Source organism: Centruroides sculpturatus, unplaced genomic scaffold, assembly GCF_000671375.1.
Source record: "Centruroides sculpturatus isolate CEXI.00-Female unplaced genomic scaffold, Cexi_2.0 scaffold768, whole genome shotgun sequence".
In the NCBI taxonomy this organism is placed as follows: domain Eukaryota; kingdom Metazoa; phylum Arthropoda; class Arachnida; order Scorpiones; family Buthidae; genus Centruroides; species Centruroides sculpturatus.
In genome coordinates this window covers 195245-211697 of record NW_019386336.1, presented here as the reverse complement: position 1 = coordinate 211697, position 16453 = coordinate 195245, and the positions used below count along the sequence as shown (strand labels likewise).

General features: G+C 29.4%; 1 protein-coding gene across 1 annotated transcript in view; it reads left to right on the top strand.

Annotated features, from left to right (window-relative positions):
* LOC111614597 overlaps window positions 1-16453 on the top strand; it is an 89700-nt gene that overhangs the window by 32085 nt on the left and 41162 nt on the right. The window contains exons 6-10 of the mRNA XM_023355967.1: window positions 104-164; window positions 257-281; window positions 1046-1130; window positions 9168-9234; window positions 9361-9609. Of these exons, the coding sequence (XP_023211735.1) occupies window positions 104-164; window positions 257-281; window positions 1046-1130; window positions 9168-9234; window positions 9361-9609 (487 nt within the window). The remainder of the gene's footprint in view (window positions 1-103; window positions 165-256; window positions 282-1045; window positions 1131-9167; window positions 9235-9360; window positions 9610-16453) is intronic.

Here is a 16453-nt window from a genome sequence, read left to right as displayed (position 1 = left end):
ATTACACGAAAAAATTATATTTTTCTTTCACTTCTAACTTTTGGATATTATATAATTTCAATAAATTTTTAAAACATTAAACGTTAACATATAATAACCCTAGTTTTTACATTGGTGAAACAAAGCAATGGCTGAAGATTAGACTGAAGGAACATCTGGCTGCTGTAAGGTTAAAAATTAGTAATTCTCCTGTCTTCCAACACTGTAATAGTAATAATTGTCAGATTAATACTAATAAATAAAAAATTATTTTTAGAGAAAAAAACAGTGTAAAACAGAAGGTAAAAGAACACTTCGCTATAATTATGCAGAACAATAATGTAAATTTAAATACAGGAATGTTAACAGCATAATGCTGGGAATTTTTTGTAAACTATATAAGTGGCTCTTATTAATGAGTTGATTGTTGGAGCATGAACTGTGTACGATTATCCCCACTGAAGAGGCCTTTCATAGGTGAAATGGGGAGCTTGTTAGTAATGTAAATAAAAAGTATTTTTCTCTGCAAACTGATTTCTTTTTATACCATTTTTAGCTTTAATTTTTTAATCATTATTGGTTTAATGTTTTAAAAATTTATTGAAATTATATAATATCCAAAAGTCAGAAGTGAAAGAAAAATATAATTTTTTTGTGTAATTTACATTTCTTACATAAGAAGAATAGAAAAAAGTTTGACTCAATCGTTTTTTACAATTATTTTGGAATATAAAGAGTTTTTGCTGGATTTATAAGGTGTTAAAGTTATTATTTTTAAAGAAAATTTATAAATCGTTTTATTGGAAACTTTCTATTATATTTGACTTAAGAGCCACAATCATACCAATCTTGTGGAAGAAAATTTTGAGAACTATTCCCATATTTTAATATATTTTTTTAATGATATTGTATTATAAAACATTTAATTGACTAATTTTTCAAACATTGATTAACTTAGAATTGTAAATCAGTCAATTCATAAGATATTTTTTATTTTTAATTAAATAAAAAACTTAAGTAAGTTAAATTGAATTAATATATTTTGTTTAAATAAAAATTATTTTAGGTGCTACTAAAGATATTGGATCGGCACTGACTAGATTATGTTTGAGACATCGTAGTGTTGAAACAAAATTCAAATCATATGCAAGGTAAGTTAGTTCTAAAATTAATCCATATTTTAATATTTTAATTTTATTATAATATTTAAATTACCATATTTACTTGCTTATAAGACAAGGTTTTTATTCATTTTTCACTGCTTTAAAAACCTAGGTCATCCTATATGCATGAGTGGAAGATTCTTTGCGTTTTTGCAATAATTTTTGTGAACTGTATATTTGCATTTTTTATTGGGTGCACACCATCTGGTGTTTAAAAACAAAAGTATTTTATCTGGGTCATTTGAATTATTCTTGTATATTGTCAAAAGTAAAGATGAATAGCAATAGGAAAATCAAAGCTTCTGAATTGAATTCTAAATTGAAATTCCAAAATCACACGGGAGCTTGATATAAGTTTTAATTTATTCCCTCATAAAAACAGTTGATTATTCAGAGAAACTCATAAGTGTAATCGACAGAGAGTGGACTTGACTGTTAAGAATTGGCAAAAAAGGTTCCCAATTGTCCAGCTTTACATGAGCAAATTATGTTGTAGATTTTACAAGACTTTTCCTTAATTAAAGTTTAAAATGCCTATAATTTTTGCAGGACAATGTGTGCATTTATATGCATTTGATATTTTATTTGTGATTAAACGAAATAAAATTAGAATTGTATTAATGAATCTAATTTTCTTTATTTTAACTTTTAAAGTCACACCATTTTAATGTAAAATTAAATTAAATTGTAAAAATAATTCTATGCTACTTTACTAATTATATATATATAAATAAATGAGTTGATGACATGGAAGTGGCAATGCTGATCTCAGCACTGTCTATTGTTCACTTTTTAACTAATTTTTGAAAAAATAACTTTATATTTAATTGATATTCTTACTGCAAGGTCTATTTCCCTTATAGCCTTTATATCATGTAAAATAATAAAATGATTGCTTTTGGGGTGTGAATTGAATGATTCTATTTAACTAATGAAAAATGGACAATTATTTGCTTAACAATTGACACCAGAAGTAAATGTTTCAAACCCATTAAACTATTTATTGCCCTTAATGGTTTTCTAATTTATTCAATTACAGTCAAACTTTGGTTTATGAACTTAATTCATTCCTAAAAGTTGTTGGGAAACCAATTTGTTCTCAGACAGAAACAAATTTTTCCATAAGAAATGGATTTTCCCAATGTAAAATGAATTAATCCATTCCAGACCCCAAACAAATCTTTCTTTACTTTTTTAGCTGTATTTTATACATAAAATGCCTATAAATGCAATATAATATTACTTTATCTATATCTATACCTATATTTATTATATATATATTAAAAGCAAAATGTTCTGACACTTCCAACTGAAACTGCAAACAAAACTAACACTTCACAAAGAAGTGATATAAATAGACTCAACTTGCCAAAATGGACAAGTCCTTTATCCACACTTTCTGAAATATTTTGTTTCAATTGATCTCATTTTTAATTTATATGTGAATGTCAATTAATGTGGTTTTTATTAATTAATTTTGATTTAAATTTAACTGCGACATGCACTGAAAAATGGAAATAGTATCTTTTCCATATATGGATTTAAATGTAATTTAAATAGCGACATCATCAATGATCCATTATGTGACCTGAGGTGATCTTGGTGCCATTAATTTCTGAATCTGTAATCCTGTCATTGATTGGTTGGGCCATTGACTTTCTTTAGGAACACAGGAAGTGTAGGGAGTTGACCATCTGTGGACGACTCTTGCTGAGTAGCTTGTTTGGCAACCGAGTTATTGTATGGCAACTGGGGCAAGTATAAAGGTCAAAATTTTGTTTGTAAACAGGTGTTTGTAACCCAAGATTTGACTGTATTGATACAAAAAAGCAATGCCATTTAGCATGAAAGGCCTTCTCCCAAAGTAAAATTTAACAATACCCCATAAAATACAAAATAAAAAGATTAAAATATAATGATATATTCTACCCAAATTGCATGACATTTAGTAAAGGGATGCTAACTAGTACACATACATGTCCTTTTTAAAATAAATATATATATACAATTTCTTGACAGTATACTGAACAGCACTTCAAGAAGTTGATAAAAAATTGAAATGAATATATAGATATTTTTTAATTGAAAAATTCAANATTGATAATAGACTTGCTAGCATGGAACTTGAGCACCCAAAATGTGTGACAATGCGCGAAGCACCCTCTATGCTTCTGCACCACTTGACCAAAGCGTCAACATCACTTCAGCGATGATTATGTCACGATAGAAGACACCACACAGCAACTCGGGCTGTTTTTGTTTAATGTCTGTGTTGTTGTTGCTATGTCACGTGAGTGGTTGCATGTGCAGGCAATTGGATTCAGGATGGAGGCAATCTGAAATACAATAGCTTGTGTGAAGGAGGTTGGAGAGATGGCAAATCGCAAGTGAATCACTCAGATGCCAGTTTAACAACTAATAATTGTTTATTTGAAAAGGAAAAATGATTACATGATATATACATTGTACTGTGTCAGAATAACCGACCTATACATCATAGGTGGTTGCGAGAGAGAGAGAGTTTACAGGATATTGCATGTAGACATAAATACCTGAAGTTTAGTTGATCTGCTAGTAGATGTGGTAACCTCTTTATCCTGAGAATAAAGGTGAAATCTAGGATTGTCCTGAGGTTTGTTGATGAAATTAGTCCTATTAGGAAGCAATTAAGTAGTCCATTTTGGTGACAATGTTAATCCAAATAAGAGGCACTTAATAAGTCTGTTTGGCAACAGAATTAAACCAAATAGGAGGCACAGTGCAAACGTGGTGGGTTAAGGAGCTGGCAGCGACTTCTCTTATAAGATCAGGTGACGACTGTAACCATCAGAGGAACAGGCAGCGACTGCTTCAACGAGCTGTTAATTGTTATATTAAAGTCAGTAGCATATGGCCAAGAAGCCAAAAGGTTACAGGAAAGCATTGATTTCGGTATCGAGTACATGTAAGACGAGATGTTCTCAAGTAAAAGTTTTTTCCACAGAAAAGAAAAACAAACTTACTTTTCGAACAACCCAATATTTTCATCATATTTCATTAAGTGTTAGTTTATTCATTGTAATGTTAAGTGAAATTCGACTTTTATGATGATGATAACTTAATTAGCTTAATTTTTAGAAGTTAGTTATATTAAAAGTGTTATAAGATTTGCTTATGAAATTAAATTAGCTATATAAAAATAATATAAAATGTTAGAATTAATGTGTATGAATTATGATTTCATTTATACATATATAAATTATAAAGCTAATCTTGAATGTTTTAATTTATGAGATTAAACTTTCAAAAAATAAACATTGTCTGTATTATCTTTTATTCAGCTCAAATAAGAATTTTTTTATGCCAGCTTTTTCAGTAATATTGCCAAGTACTTAATAAAAAATTCAATAGTGTTCACTAAAAGTTTAATTTTTATCACACAATTATTATAAGAATATTAATAATGCATAAATTTCAAAACACAATGAAATAAATATTATCACATAACATATCTATTTAAGAAAGAAAAAATAAATAATTAAAGTTAACATATAGTTTTGTTCATAATTTTTAATTATAACATTTTATAACAAGTCATAGTAAGCTAAGAAGAACCTATCACACAATATTTTTAAGAAAACAAATGTTTTTAAAATATTTTATTTTTCTATCAAATATTTTAAAAACAATTAAAACAACAGGTTTAATTGAATGATTTATATAATTTATAAAATTTAATAAGTAAAACCAAAACATTCAAAAAATATTAAACCTAGAGATAAAGAAAGATAAGAAATCTATTATAAAAGTTAAAACAAAATAAAACACAATAATACTTTACAGATATACATATTAGAAAATATATAAGTACAGGGTAAGTCAAAAGGCTCTCCCCTATTTTGAAAAATTGTTTTACCCATATCATTGAAGATACCTTGAACATGTAACAATGCATGTAGAAACTTTGAAATTTTTTTGGTTCCTACAGATGCTCAATATGTACACTGCAGATGACATAGTACATGTCTGTTTGGTTATCTAGTTCTGCCACACCTTACTCACCATGTCTGCTTGGATGGTCTCTACAATGTTGTCAATGTATATCTTCAGCTCAGTTATGTTAGAAAGCAATGGTGATACAAATAGTGTCTTTAATGTATCCCCACAAGAAATAGTCACAAGAATTGAAATCTGGTGACCAAGAAGCAACATCGATTGTCATTGGCACACCCACATCTGATTTAGTGTTGTGGGAGGGTTGTGTTCAAGTAAGTGCAAGCATTATGATGAAAGTGCAGAGGTGCTTTTTTATCATAATGCTTGAATATGAAATTGAGGTGGTCTTGTAGCTGTGGCATCAACCATTCTGTCAACATGTCCAGATATGACATGCAGGTGACAGTGATTTTTTGAAACTGTGTGTACAAAGCATGAATTGTCTTGCCTGTCAGTGACTGCTTTGCATAAATGGTGCAAAAACTATACTGAATATTGATAATAGACTTGCTAGCATGGAACTTGAGCACCCAAAATGTGTGACAATGCGCGAAGCACCCTCTATGCTTCTGCACCACTTGACCAAAGCGTCAACATCACTTCAGCGATGATTATGTCACGATAGAAGACACCACACAGCAACTCGGGCTGTTTTTGTTTAATGTCTGTGTTGTTGTTGCTATGTCACGTGAGTGGTTGCATGTGCAGGCAATTGGATTCAGGATGGAGGCAATCTGAAATACAATAGCTTGTGTGAAGGAGGTTGGAGAGATGGCAAATCGCAAGTGAATCACTCAGATGCCAGTTTAACAACTAATAATTGTTTATTTGAAAAGGAAAAATGATTACATGATATATACATTGTACTGTGTCAGAATAACCGACCTATACATCATAGGTGGTTGCGAGAGAGAGAGAGTTTACAGGATATTGCATGTAGACATAAATACCTGAAGTTTAGTTGATCTGCTAGTAGATGTGGTAACCTCTTTATCCTGAGAATAAAGGTGAAATCTAGGATTGTCCTGAGTTTTGTTGATGAAATTAGTCCTATTAGGAAGCAATTAAGTAGTCCATTTTGGTGACAATGTTAATCCAAATAAGAGGCACTTAATAAGTCTGTTTGGCAACAGAATTAAACCAAATAGGAGGCACAGTGCAAACGTGGTGGGTTAAGGAGCTGGCAGCGACTTCTCTTATAAGATCAGGTGACGACTGTAACCATCAGAGGAACAGGCAGCGACTGCTTCAACGAGCTGTTAATTGTTATATTAAAGTCAGTAGCATATGGCCAAGAAGCCAAAAGGTTACAGGAAAGCATTGATTTCGGTATCGAGTACATGTAAGACGAGATGTTCTCAAGTAAAAGTTGACAATTATCAAATGATAATCATCAATTATATATATGACAAAATTGTATTATTTTCAGTTGAAGTCTGGATTCCCACAAATGCAATGGAGAATTTTTTTTAAGCATTTGTGTGGCTGTCATTTTTACTCTACTCCGTCCACAGCAATTTTACATAACTATGTCTAGAAGGAGAGATACAGAAAAAGTTTTCAGTTTCTTTGTGTTGATGTGCAGTTTTACTCATAAAAATATATTAACTACCAAGTACTGATTTTTCAAAATCAGGTAGACCTTTTTGACTTACCTTGTATTTTGATAATCCTAACATGATTAACTTGCTATCAGACTACCAAGCAAGAACCAAACCTGCCTGAAAAAAGGTTAATTTTTGTAATTTTTTTTTTTAACCTATATAAAATGTTTAGCGTAATATAATTGTTTTTAAAGAATGATTTTAAATAATCCAATTCATAATGTTATAAAACATCAAATTACGAAAATTTTATAAACCACAGTTGTGAACTGCATAAACCCCATGTTAGGATCTTGCACTAATTGTGGATTATGGTTCATAGGAATCCTTTTGAATGTGTGAACGGTTGCATATGGGAGATTCAAAGTAAGCGAACAGAGGAAGTTGAAAGACAATGACCTGGAAGTGATTCATTTTGCAAGCAATTAAACATTAAAACAACAAAGATTTATTTAACCTTGAGTAACTAACATTGAACACATTTAATAATATAATATTTAACATATTTATTGGAAAAATGCCTGACACATCTCTCCACTATCTAATGCTATCTATCTGGAGAGAGAGAGACTTAAATTGCACAAGAGACAAATATTTTCAATTTAGCTTGTTAAAAGTGTCATGAAGTTTCTTTGATGGTGAGGCATTCCTTCATTGCAGTCCCTCACAAAATATTCACTAAGTCCTTATCCAAATCTGGTGCACAATCAATAAGGTGTTGGATCATGATTGGGAGGAGAGGAACCTTCTGTGACTTCTCAGGAAGGGAGGACCTTATGGAAAACAGCCTAGGTCAGCAATGACATTGGGCAAACGCTCTGACCTTCTTTCGCTTTCCCCCCTTTATTTGGTTCTTGTCCACTACATCCATATGCCCAGATTTGGTCAAGATTGTGCAGGGAGCTTTACCATTGTCCAATCCAGTTTTTTTCTACTAACTTTCCTGGATAAGTGAAACTCAATAGATGTGTTACTCAGAAAGAAAATGACATAAAGATAAAGTTTCATGAACTTCCATGTCAACTTCCCAAGATTTTAGTTTAGTTAAACTTCAATTATTTAATATTTGAAATAAATTAAAAATAATGGCCAGGGATCTCATAAAATAAATTTTTAATTTAAAAATTAATGTAAATATGTAGGCTGGACATCATGCTGACAAATGTACATACACAAAGTGAATAAGACAACATAAAAGAGAATAACTCAACATAAAATAATTAATTCCAACTGAATTAAATAATAATAATAATAATAATAATTCAATTTTTTAATTAAAATTTTAATTAATTCAAATATTTGCAGAATATAAAAGAGTAAGACAAGAAATAAAGAAAAAATCTACAGATACTTTACGATTACAGAAAAAGATTCGAAAAGGTCAGTTTGTGTGCATGTGCATTTTTTATATAAATTGTATTGATTATTCTTTTGAGATTATTGAATTCTAAAAAAAATCACTTACTTCTATTTACAAAAGGTATATCTTCAAGAAAAATGAAAATTCAGAAACAATATTTTAAAGCAGTTTTTTCAATCTTTATTCAATCTTGACAGAACATTTCAAATACAATGGAACCTGCCAATGTGACCACCTTTATAACATGACCATCTCTCTATGATTACTAATTTTATTTGGCCTGAAATTTACTCCATAAATTTCAGAGAGACTTTTTCTCTGTATAGTGATTATCTGTTTATAGTGTGATAGTTAGATCTGGTTTTCCTGAAATGTAACCTGTTAAAGTGACCACTTTACAGAGAAAAGCTGATGGGTTTTTGGGCTACTGGCAACTCACATGACATGAAGTCATCCTACTTATAGGTCAACATCTGCTTCCCACATACTATAGTATTTACTTCGAAATGTTGTAAATCCATTACCAGAAGTCTCTTCAAAGTGCTACAACTGCTATAAGAAACTAAATTCAGTCCAAAAATCACTAAAAATGTTAAATAAATATTCTAAAAACTGAAAAATGAGAAATAATTTTATTACCTCTGAAATTGCCTTTTTATGCTATTTTAGGTCAATATCTAATTTCTTGGGCATTAGTGATTATAAATTTTTGGCTGGATTTTATGCTTGTTTAGTCTAAAATTTTCAGATATCTGGCAACACTGTTCAGACAGAAGTTAGAAAACTCCAGAAATATCAGTTTTTCATTGTACTGAAAATTTTTCTCTTATATGTCATACATAAGTGTATTCTGTAGTTTTGTATGTTTTATTCATTACTGATAGCATCTAAAATCTGTTCTGCAACTCCACAGCCTTCAACTATGGCTCCAACCAAACCATACAGAGAACTCTCTCTGAAAGAAAAAGTTGAAGTTATCAAGTTTCATGAATCCAGTAGTCAGTGAAAAGCAGCAGTCTTTGGATCAGGGAATAGTAGGGACATTTAAATTGAATTATAGAAAATATCTTTTATGAGCAATTATAGCAAGACAGAGAAAGGAAAAACTACAAATGAAATTGCTAACTCTGTCAACATTTTGATGAAATATATGGTGGATTAAGGCATCATGGGTTGAAATTCACACTACAACCATAAAAAAATGCTTCAAGTATGAATTTATTACAAATATGGATGAGCAAACTATAATGTGTCTGATGAGAATTATCACAATCTTCAGGAACTTATTGATGAACTGTCAGATAACAGTGAGATCAGTTCAAATGAATATGTGAATGTGGATGCACAGCTTCAAGTTTGCAATCATATAGAATCAGTCGATCTAGTGAATGACATTTTAACAGACGTTCAGAATGTTAATCCAGCTATTGTGCTTTTGGCTCTTGCAGATGAAAAAGATGGTGAAGATACAAGTATTGTTATAGAATCTTACAGAAAAAATGTGCTAGCTATGTGTGAAAAATTTGCTGTATGTTACTGCAAATTGTCCAACAATGCTTAAAATCATCTACAAATTGTTAAAAGAGACAGAATGCAAAATTCTGCAGAAAAAAATTATCCATGAAGCAAACAGATATTGCCAACTATTGTACATCTCAATAAAAATAAGACATTATTTTTACCAAATTAAATTTTTTGTATTGTATTGCAGTGTTTTATGAAATTAATGTGTATCCTACTTGTCATCTAAGTCTTGTGCTATATAAATCTACAGCTGTCAACACAAATAGAAATAAATTCACAAAACCTACAAAAAATTGCACAGAGTTTGCTTGTGTTTGCTTGATATAATGTATGTGTTCTCTATATACTGACCATTTATCTTGGTCCCAAGAATGGCCACCTTAAGCAGCTTCCACTGTATGTGAAAAATTTATAGAATACAGCTTATGTAAACACTTATTTGAAACTGATGGGATAGTTTTTGATGTATGTTGGAATATTTGTCAAGATTTTGCAAAAATCGCAATCAAAATTGTAAAAAAAAATTGTAAATCATCTAGAGTAGGTTACAAAGAGTAAATTTATGAAGCTAAAATCCAGTATAAAATTGTTCAATTTTTAGAATATTGCCAAACATAGCAACAATATTTTTATGGATTTTTTTCTCCCCTGTTTATTTATTATTCATCAGATAAAATGATTAGTTGTAGGTATCTAATAACTAATTTGTAATAAGTTTGACAGAAATAAAAATGAAATATGTCATAATAATAATAATAATGTAAAAAGGTCAAAATTTAATTATTAATATTGAATTATATGTAAATTTCATTTATAATTATTTTTGTTAATATTATGCATGAATATGTTTGTGGCTTTGTGTGTGTGTGTTGTGTACAGTAAGTGCTACTTATTGCAATATCCATTGTGGATATTGTTATCAGACTAATATTATCAGAATCAACATGTTCCAAAACATATAAATTAAATAACAGTACAAAACTTTCACTTATTGTAATCAGAAATTCTTTATAATGGTAAGTTTGAATTTGCTTAGCCAACTGACAAAACAGATAATAATGGTTAGAAGCCATGTTGTTCCAACAAAATTGTTAGTACAACAGTCAGAATTAATATAAATTAAATTTTTTAATCTGTTATTTACTCTTAATATGTTAAACATTAGTTTTAATCTTGTACTTAATACTGTATACAGTACTGTAGTTTAAATTTCAATTTCTGGTACTTGTTACTTCATTTATAGACTAACTGTTTGTTATTTGTTGAAGATTGTGATCTTCATTACTGTTTAATTAAAATACAGTACTATACTATACTTCTTAACATAATAGAAGAAGCAAATAAAAAATGCAAAGATTTTCCCTGAAAGATAAACTTGAAATTTTAGAATGCAATGATAGATTACTGTGAAGCTCTGTTATCATAAAATAAAAAAATCACAATAATGTGAAAAATTATGAAATAATTAAATATATTTTATTTTAAAAGTCAGTATATTAAAACAGTAAGCTAGTAAAATTTAAAATATCATTTCTTACTATTTATTTTTAAATACTTAAGGACAATTTAAATTAAAATTTTCATTTTCATTGAATTTTATTCTTTAGGTGGAATAAAGATTTTAATAATTTTTTGTAATTGGAAATAGGAATTCAATATTCCCAGTTAATAGAAAATTATTATTTGTAAAACAATCAAATTCAAATAAATGCACATTATACTGTTGATTTTGATAACCAAAAAAATGTTTATTAACTAAGAGAGAACAATTGATAATTGAGTCATTCACAGGCCAATCGATTAACTCCATTTGTAAATCCTTAATATAATAGTTTTTATTTTTACATTTTTTACGTAACTAATTTTATATATTGTTACATTAAAGCTATACTTTAATATAACATTATATAAAGATACATTCTACAATGTTTATTTAAATTTAAAGCTTAAAAGGAATTTTTAAAAATAATTTATATTANAATGTGGTTAAAAATAACATATTGTAAATATTAATGTAATATTTAAACTTGAATTGGACATTGAAAATGAAACAATTTTATATTTAAGTTCAATTCCAATGTTATCTTTCAAAAAGTTTATTTTAAATTTCTTTATTGAAAATTTTTATAAATTGCAAATTTTTAAAATTTTTATTGAACTGTCTTCTTTGAAAAGCTCTGTTACTCTTTATTTTCACTATTTCTTAGCACTCATGCTGATTGAACTTATAAAGATATAATAAAGCTTTGATTATGGCAGCAACACTTTATTTGTTTATTGTAAATTAATAACCATCATTATATTTTGTAATATTTAATTTATTTCTAAAAAGATTCTTAGAACATCATTTCAATTTCTATCATAATTCATTTTTGTTTCTGTTTTGGAAAGAATAGACCTTAAAGGAACCTTTTTTTCCTTTTTCCTTGTGAAACTATTTTCTTTGAAACTATTATTTCTGTTTGAATCTCTTTATGTTTGTAGAAATTTACATCTAAAAATTCCTGGCAAAATAGGATTCACGATTCTAAAATCCATAAGGATCCTGGAAAATTTCTTAAAAATTTATTGGATAACATATATGAAGATAAATAATATATCTTTATTCAGTAATATTGATTTAATCAAGATCAATGAAAGTTTCATTAACACTTTGGTGGGTATGCCTTTTAGAGTTTTGTGAGAGGCTGCATTGTGGCTATTACATCACATATATAATATTATTTTATATCCTTCAATATTTATTTATTTTTATTTTTTGAAAATATGAATAAAGAGAAGGAGGAGTTAATCTTAAAACTTTTTATTGAACAAATGCAGTTATAAAACATCTAGATAATTAAAAAATAGGTCACTCCACTTCCGTTGCTCAGTTTTACACATGGCACATATAAGGACTATAAAACAGTTAATACAGACATTTTTACCACATTCTTGACAGATTAGTTGTGTTCTACTATTCTTGTCTTCTATAAAAATTCATCTGCCTAATCAGCTGATTGTTTGGAGTCATTGTGCAATTATCTTCTATTATCTTTCACTTTTCTGACTCAGTTTTAGTGTCATAATCAGCTTCTTCTGGCTCTTTTCTTTTTTCCTATCAATTCCCTCACAACTTGTTTTAAAGCACTATTTAATTCCTTCTGGGTCAAAGCTGAGTAAGAGCTAGAAACATCCTGAAAATCTATGCATCCTGAAAACTGTTTGGTATATTTTCAAACTAATATAAGTCTAAGAATTTATTGAAACTATGATATTTTTAAATAAAAATATTTATGCAATGGGTATGCAAAAAGTAGACTACTGTTTCAAATACATTTTAAAAATAAATAGAAAAATTACCACAAATTATATTTACATCATAAGGTTACATATCTTATGATGTAAATATAATTTTCAGTAACTTTTCTATTTATGTGGTGGCAGTTACATCACAGATATGATATCACCTAATTCAGAGCTCAGAAATAACTAAGTGGTTAGAAACAGGAAAATCATTAAAATCATTATACATGTAGATGGTGATGTATGCTATGAATAAGAAATACTGAAGTGCACTTCTGCACCACCTATGCACAATGTCTTAAATGAGACATTATCAGAATTGTGCAGCAATTTGACACAGGTATGACTTCTGAAGGATTATTAAATCACAATTGTCAAAATATCCTTACATTGATTTAGAATTACATGTTTCCTTTTCAATAACTGTGCATCTAACTCTAAACTAATTCTAATAGACCAACTTTATTAAAAATTTTAATTTTTCATTATTATAAGAATTATCCTTTCTTAGACATATGAATTAGAAGAGTTATGTTTCTCTATTATGAGACAAAGCTTTTAATTCTCTTTTTGAATCTTAAAGATTCTTGGATTTGTATATCTCATTATTTTTATTCCAGAGGTTAAATTATATACATACCAAAAAAAAAACAGTAGGACAACAGAGTTGCAGGTTCAGACATTTCTACAAGATGCAGGGAGCGGTTACATGTGTAAGGTAACACACCTCCTTTGCAACCGCTCCCTGCATCTTGTGGAAATGTCTGAACCTGCAACTCTGTTGTCCTACTGTTTTTTTTTGGTATGTATATAATTTAAACTGGCTGTATAACATTAGTTCATAACTGTTAACCAATATTTCGGCTAACTCATAACTATTTTTGTATCAGCNTTTAATTTATGAGATTAAACTTTCAAAAAATAAACATTGTCTGTATTATCTTTTATTCAGCTCAAATAAGAATTTTTTTATGCCAGCTTTTTCAGTAATATTGCCAAGTACTTAATAAAAAATTCAATAGTGTTCACTAAAAGTTTAATTTTTATCACACAATTATTATAAGAATATTAATAATGCATAAATTTCAAAACACAATGAAATAAATATTATCACATAACATATCTATTTAAGAAAGAAAAAATAAATAATTAAAGTTAACATATAGTTTTGTTCATAATTTTTAATTATAACATTTTATAACAAGTCATAGTAAGCTAAGAAGAACCTATCACACAATATTTTTAAGAAAACAAATGTTTTTAAAATATTTTATTTTTCTATCAAATATTTTAAAAACAATTAAAACAACAGGTTTAATTGAATGATTTATATAATTTATAAAATTTAATAAGTAAAACCAAAACATTCAAAAAATATTAAACCTAGAGATAAAGAAAGATAAGAAATCTATTATAAAAGTTAAAACAAAATAAAACACAATAATACTTTACAGATATACATATTAGAAAATATATAAGTACAGGGTAAGTCAAAAGGCTCTCCCCTATTTTGAAAAATTGTTTTACCCATATCATTGAAGATACCTTGAACATGTAACAATGCATGTAGAAACTTTGAAATTTTTTTGGTTCCTACAGATGCTCAATATGTACACTGCAGATGACATAGTACATGTCTGTTTGGTTATCTAGTTCTGCCACACCTTACTCACCATGTCTGCTTGGATGGTCTCTACAATGTTGTCAATGTATATCTTCAGCTCAGTTATGTTAGAAAGCAATGGTGATACAAATAGTGTCTTTAATGTATCCCCACAAGAAATAGTCACAAGAATTGAAATCTGGTGACCAAGAAGCAACATCGATTGTCATTGGCACACCCACATCTGATTTAGTGTTGTGGGAGGGTTGTGTTCAAGTAAGTGCAAGCATTATGATGAAAGTGCAGAGGTGCTTTTTTATCATAATGCTTGAATATGAAATTGAGGTGGTCTTGTAGCTGTGGCATCAACCATTCTGTCAACATGTCCAGATATGACATGCAGGTGACAGTGATTTTTTGAAACTGTGTGTACAAAGCATGAATTGTCTTGCCTGTCAGTGACTGCTTTGCATAAATGGTGCAAAAACTATACTGAATATTGATAATAGACTTGCTAGCATGGAACTTGAGCACCCAAAATGTGTGACAATGCGCGAAGCACCCTCTATGCTTCTGCACCACTTGACCAAAGCGTCAACATCACTTCAGCGATGATTATGTCACGATAGAAGACACCACACAGCAACTCGGGCTGTTTTTGTTTAATGTCTGTGTTGTTGTTGCTATGTCACGTGAGTGGTTGCATGTGCAGGCAATTGGATTCAGGATGGAGGCAATCTGAAATACAATAGCTTGTGTGAAGGAGGTTGGAGAGATGGCAAATCGCAAGTGAATCACTCAGATGCCAGTTTAACAACTAATAATTGTTTATTTGAAAAGGAAAAATGATTACATGATATATACATTGTACTGTGTCAGAATAACCGACCTATACATCATAGGTGGTTGCGAGAGAGAGAGAGTTTACAGGATATTGCATGTAGACATAAATACCTGAAGTTTAGTTGATCTGCTAGTAGATGTGGTAACCTCTTTATCCTGAGAATAAAGGTGAAATCTAGGATTGTCCTGAGTTTTGTTGATGAAATTAGTCCTATTAGGAAGCAATTAAGTAGTCCATTTTGGTGACAATGTTAATCCAAATAAGAGGCACTTAATAAGTCTGTTTGGCAACAGAATTAATCCAAATAGGAGGCACAGTGCAAACGTGGTGGGTTAAGGAGCTGGCAGCGACTTCTCTTATAAGATCAGGTGACGACTGTAACCATCAGAGGAACAGGCAGCGACTGCTTCAACGAGCTGTTAATTGTTATATTAAAGTCAGTAGCATATGGCCAAGAAGCCAAAAGGTTACAGGAAAGCATTGATTTCGGTATCGAGTACATGTAAGACGAGATGTTCTCAAGTAAAAGTTGACAATTATCAAATGATAATCATCAATTATATATATGACAAAATTGTATTATTTTCAGTTGAAGTCTGGATTCCCACAAATGCAATGGAGAATTTTTTTTAAGCATTTGTGTGGCTGTCATTTTTACTCTACTCCGTCCACAGCAATTTTACATAACTATGTCTAGAAGGAGAGATACAGAAAAAGTTTTCAGTTTCTTTGTGTTGATGTGCAGTTTTACTCATAAAAATATATTAACTACCAAGTACTGATTTTTCAAAATCAGGTAGACCTTTTTGACTTACCTTGTATTTTGATAATCCTAACATGATTAACTTGCTATCAGACTACCAAGCAAGAACCAAACCTGCCTGAAAAAAGGTTAATTTTTGTAATTTTTTTTTTTAACCTATATAAAATGTTTAGCGTAATATAATTGTTTTTAAAGAATGATTTTAAATAATCCAATTCATAATGTTATAAAACATCAAATTACGAAAATTTTATAAACCACAGTTGTGAACTGCATAAACCCCATGTTAGGATCTTGCACTAATTGTGGATTATGGTTCATAGGAATCCTTTTGAATGTGTGAACGGTTGCAT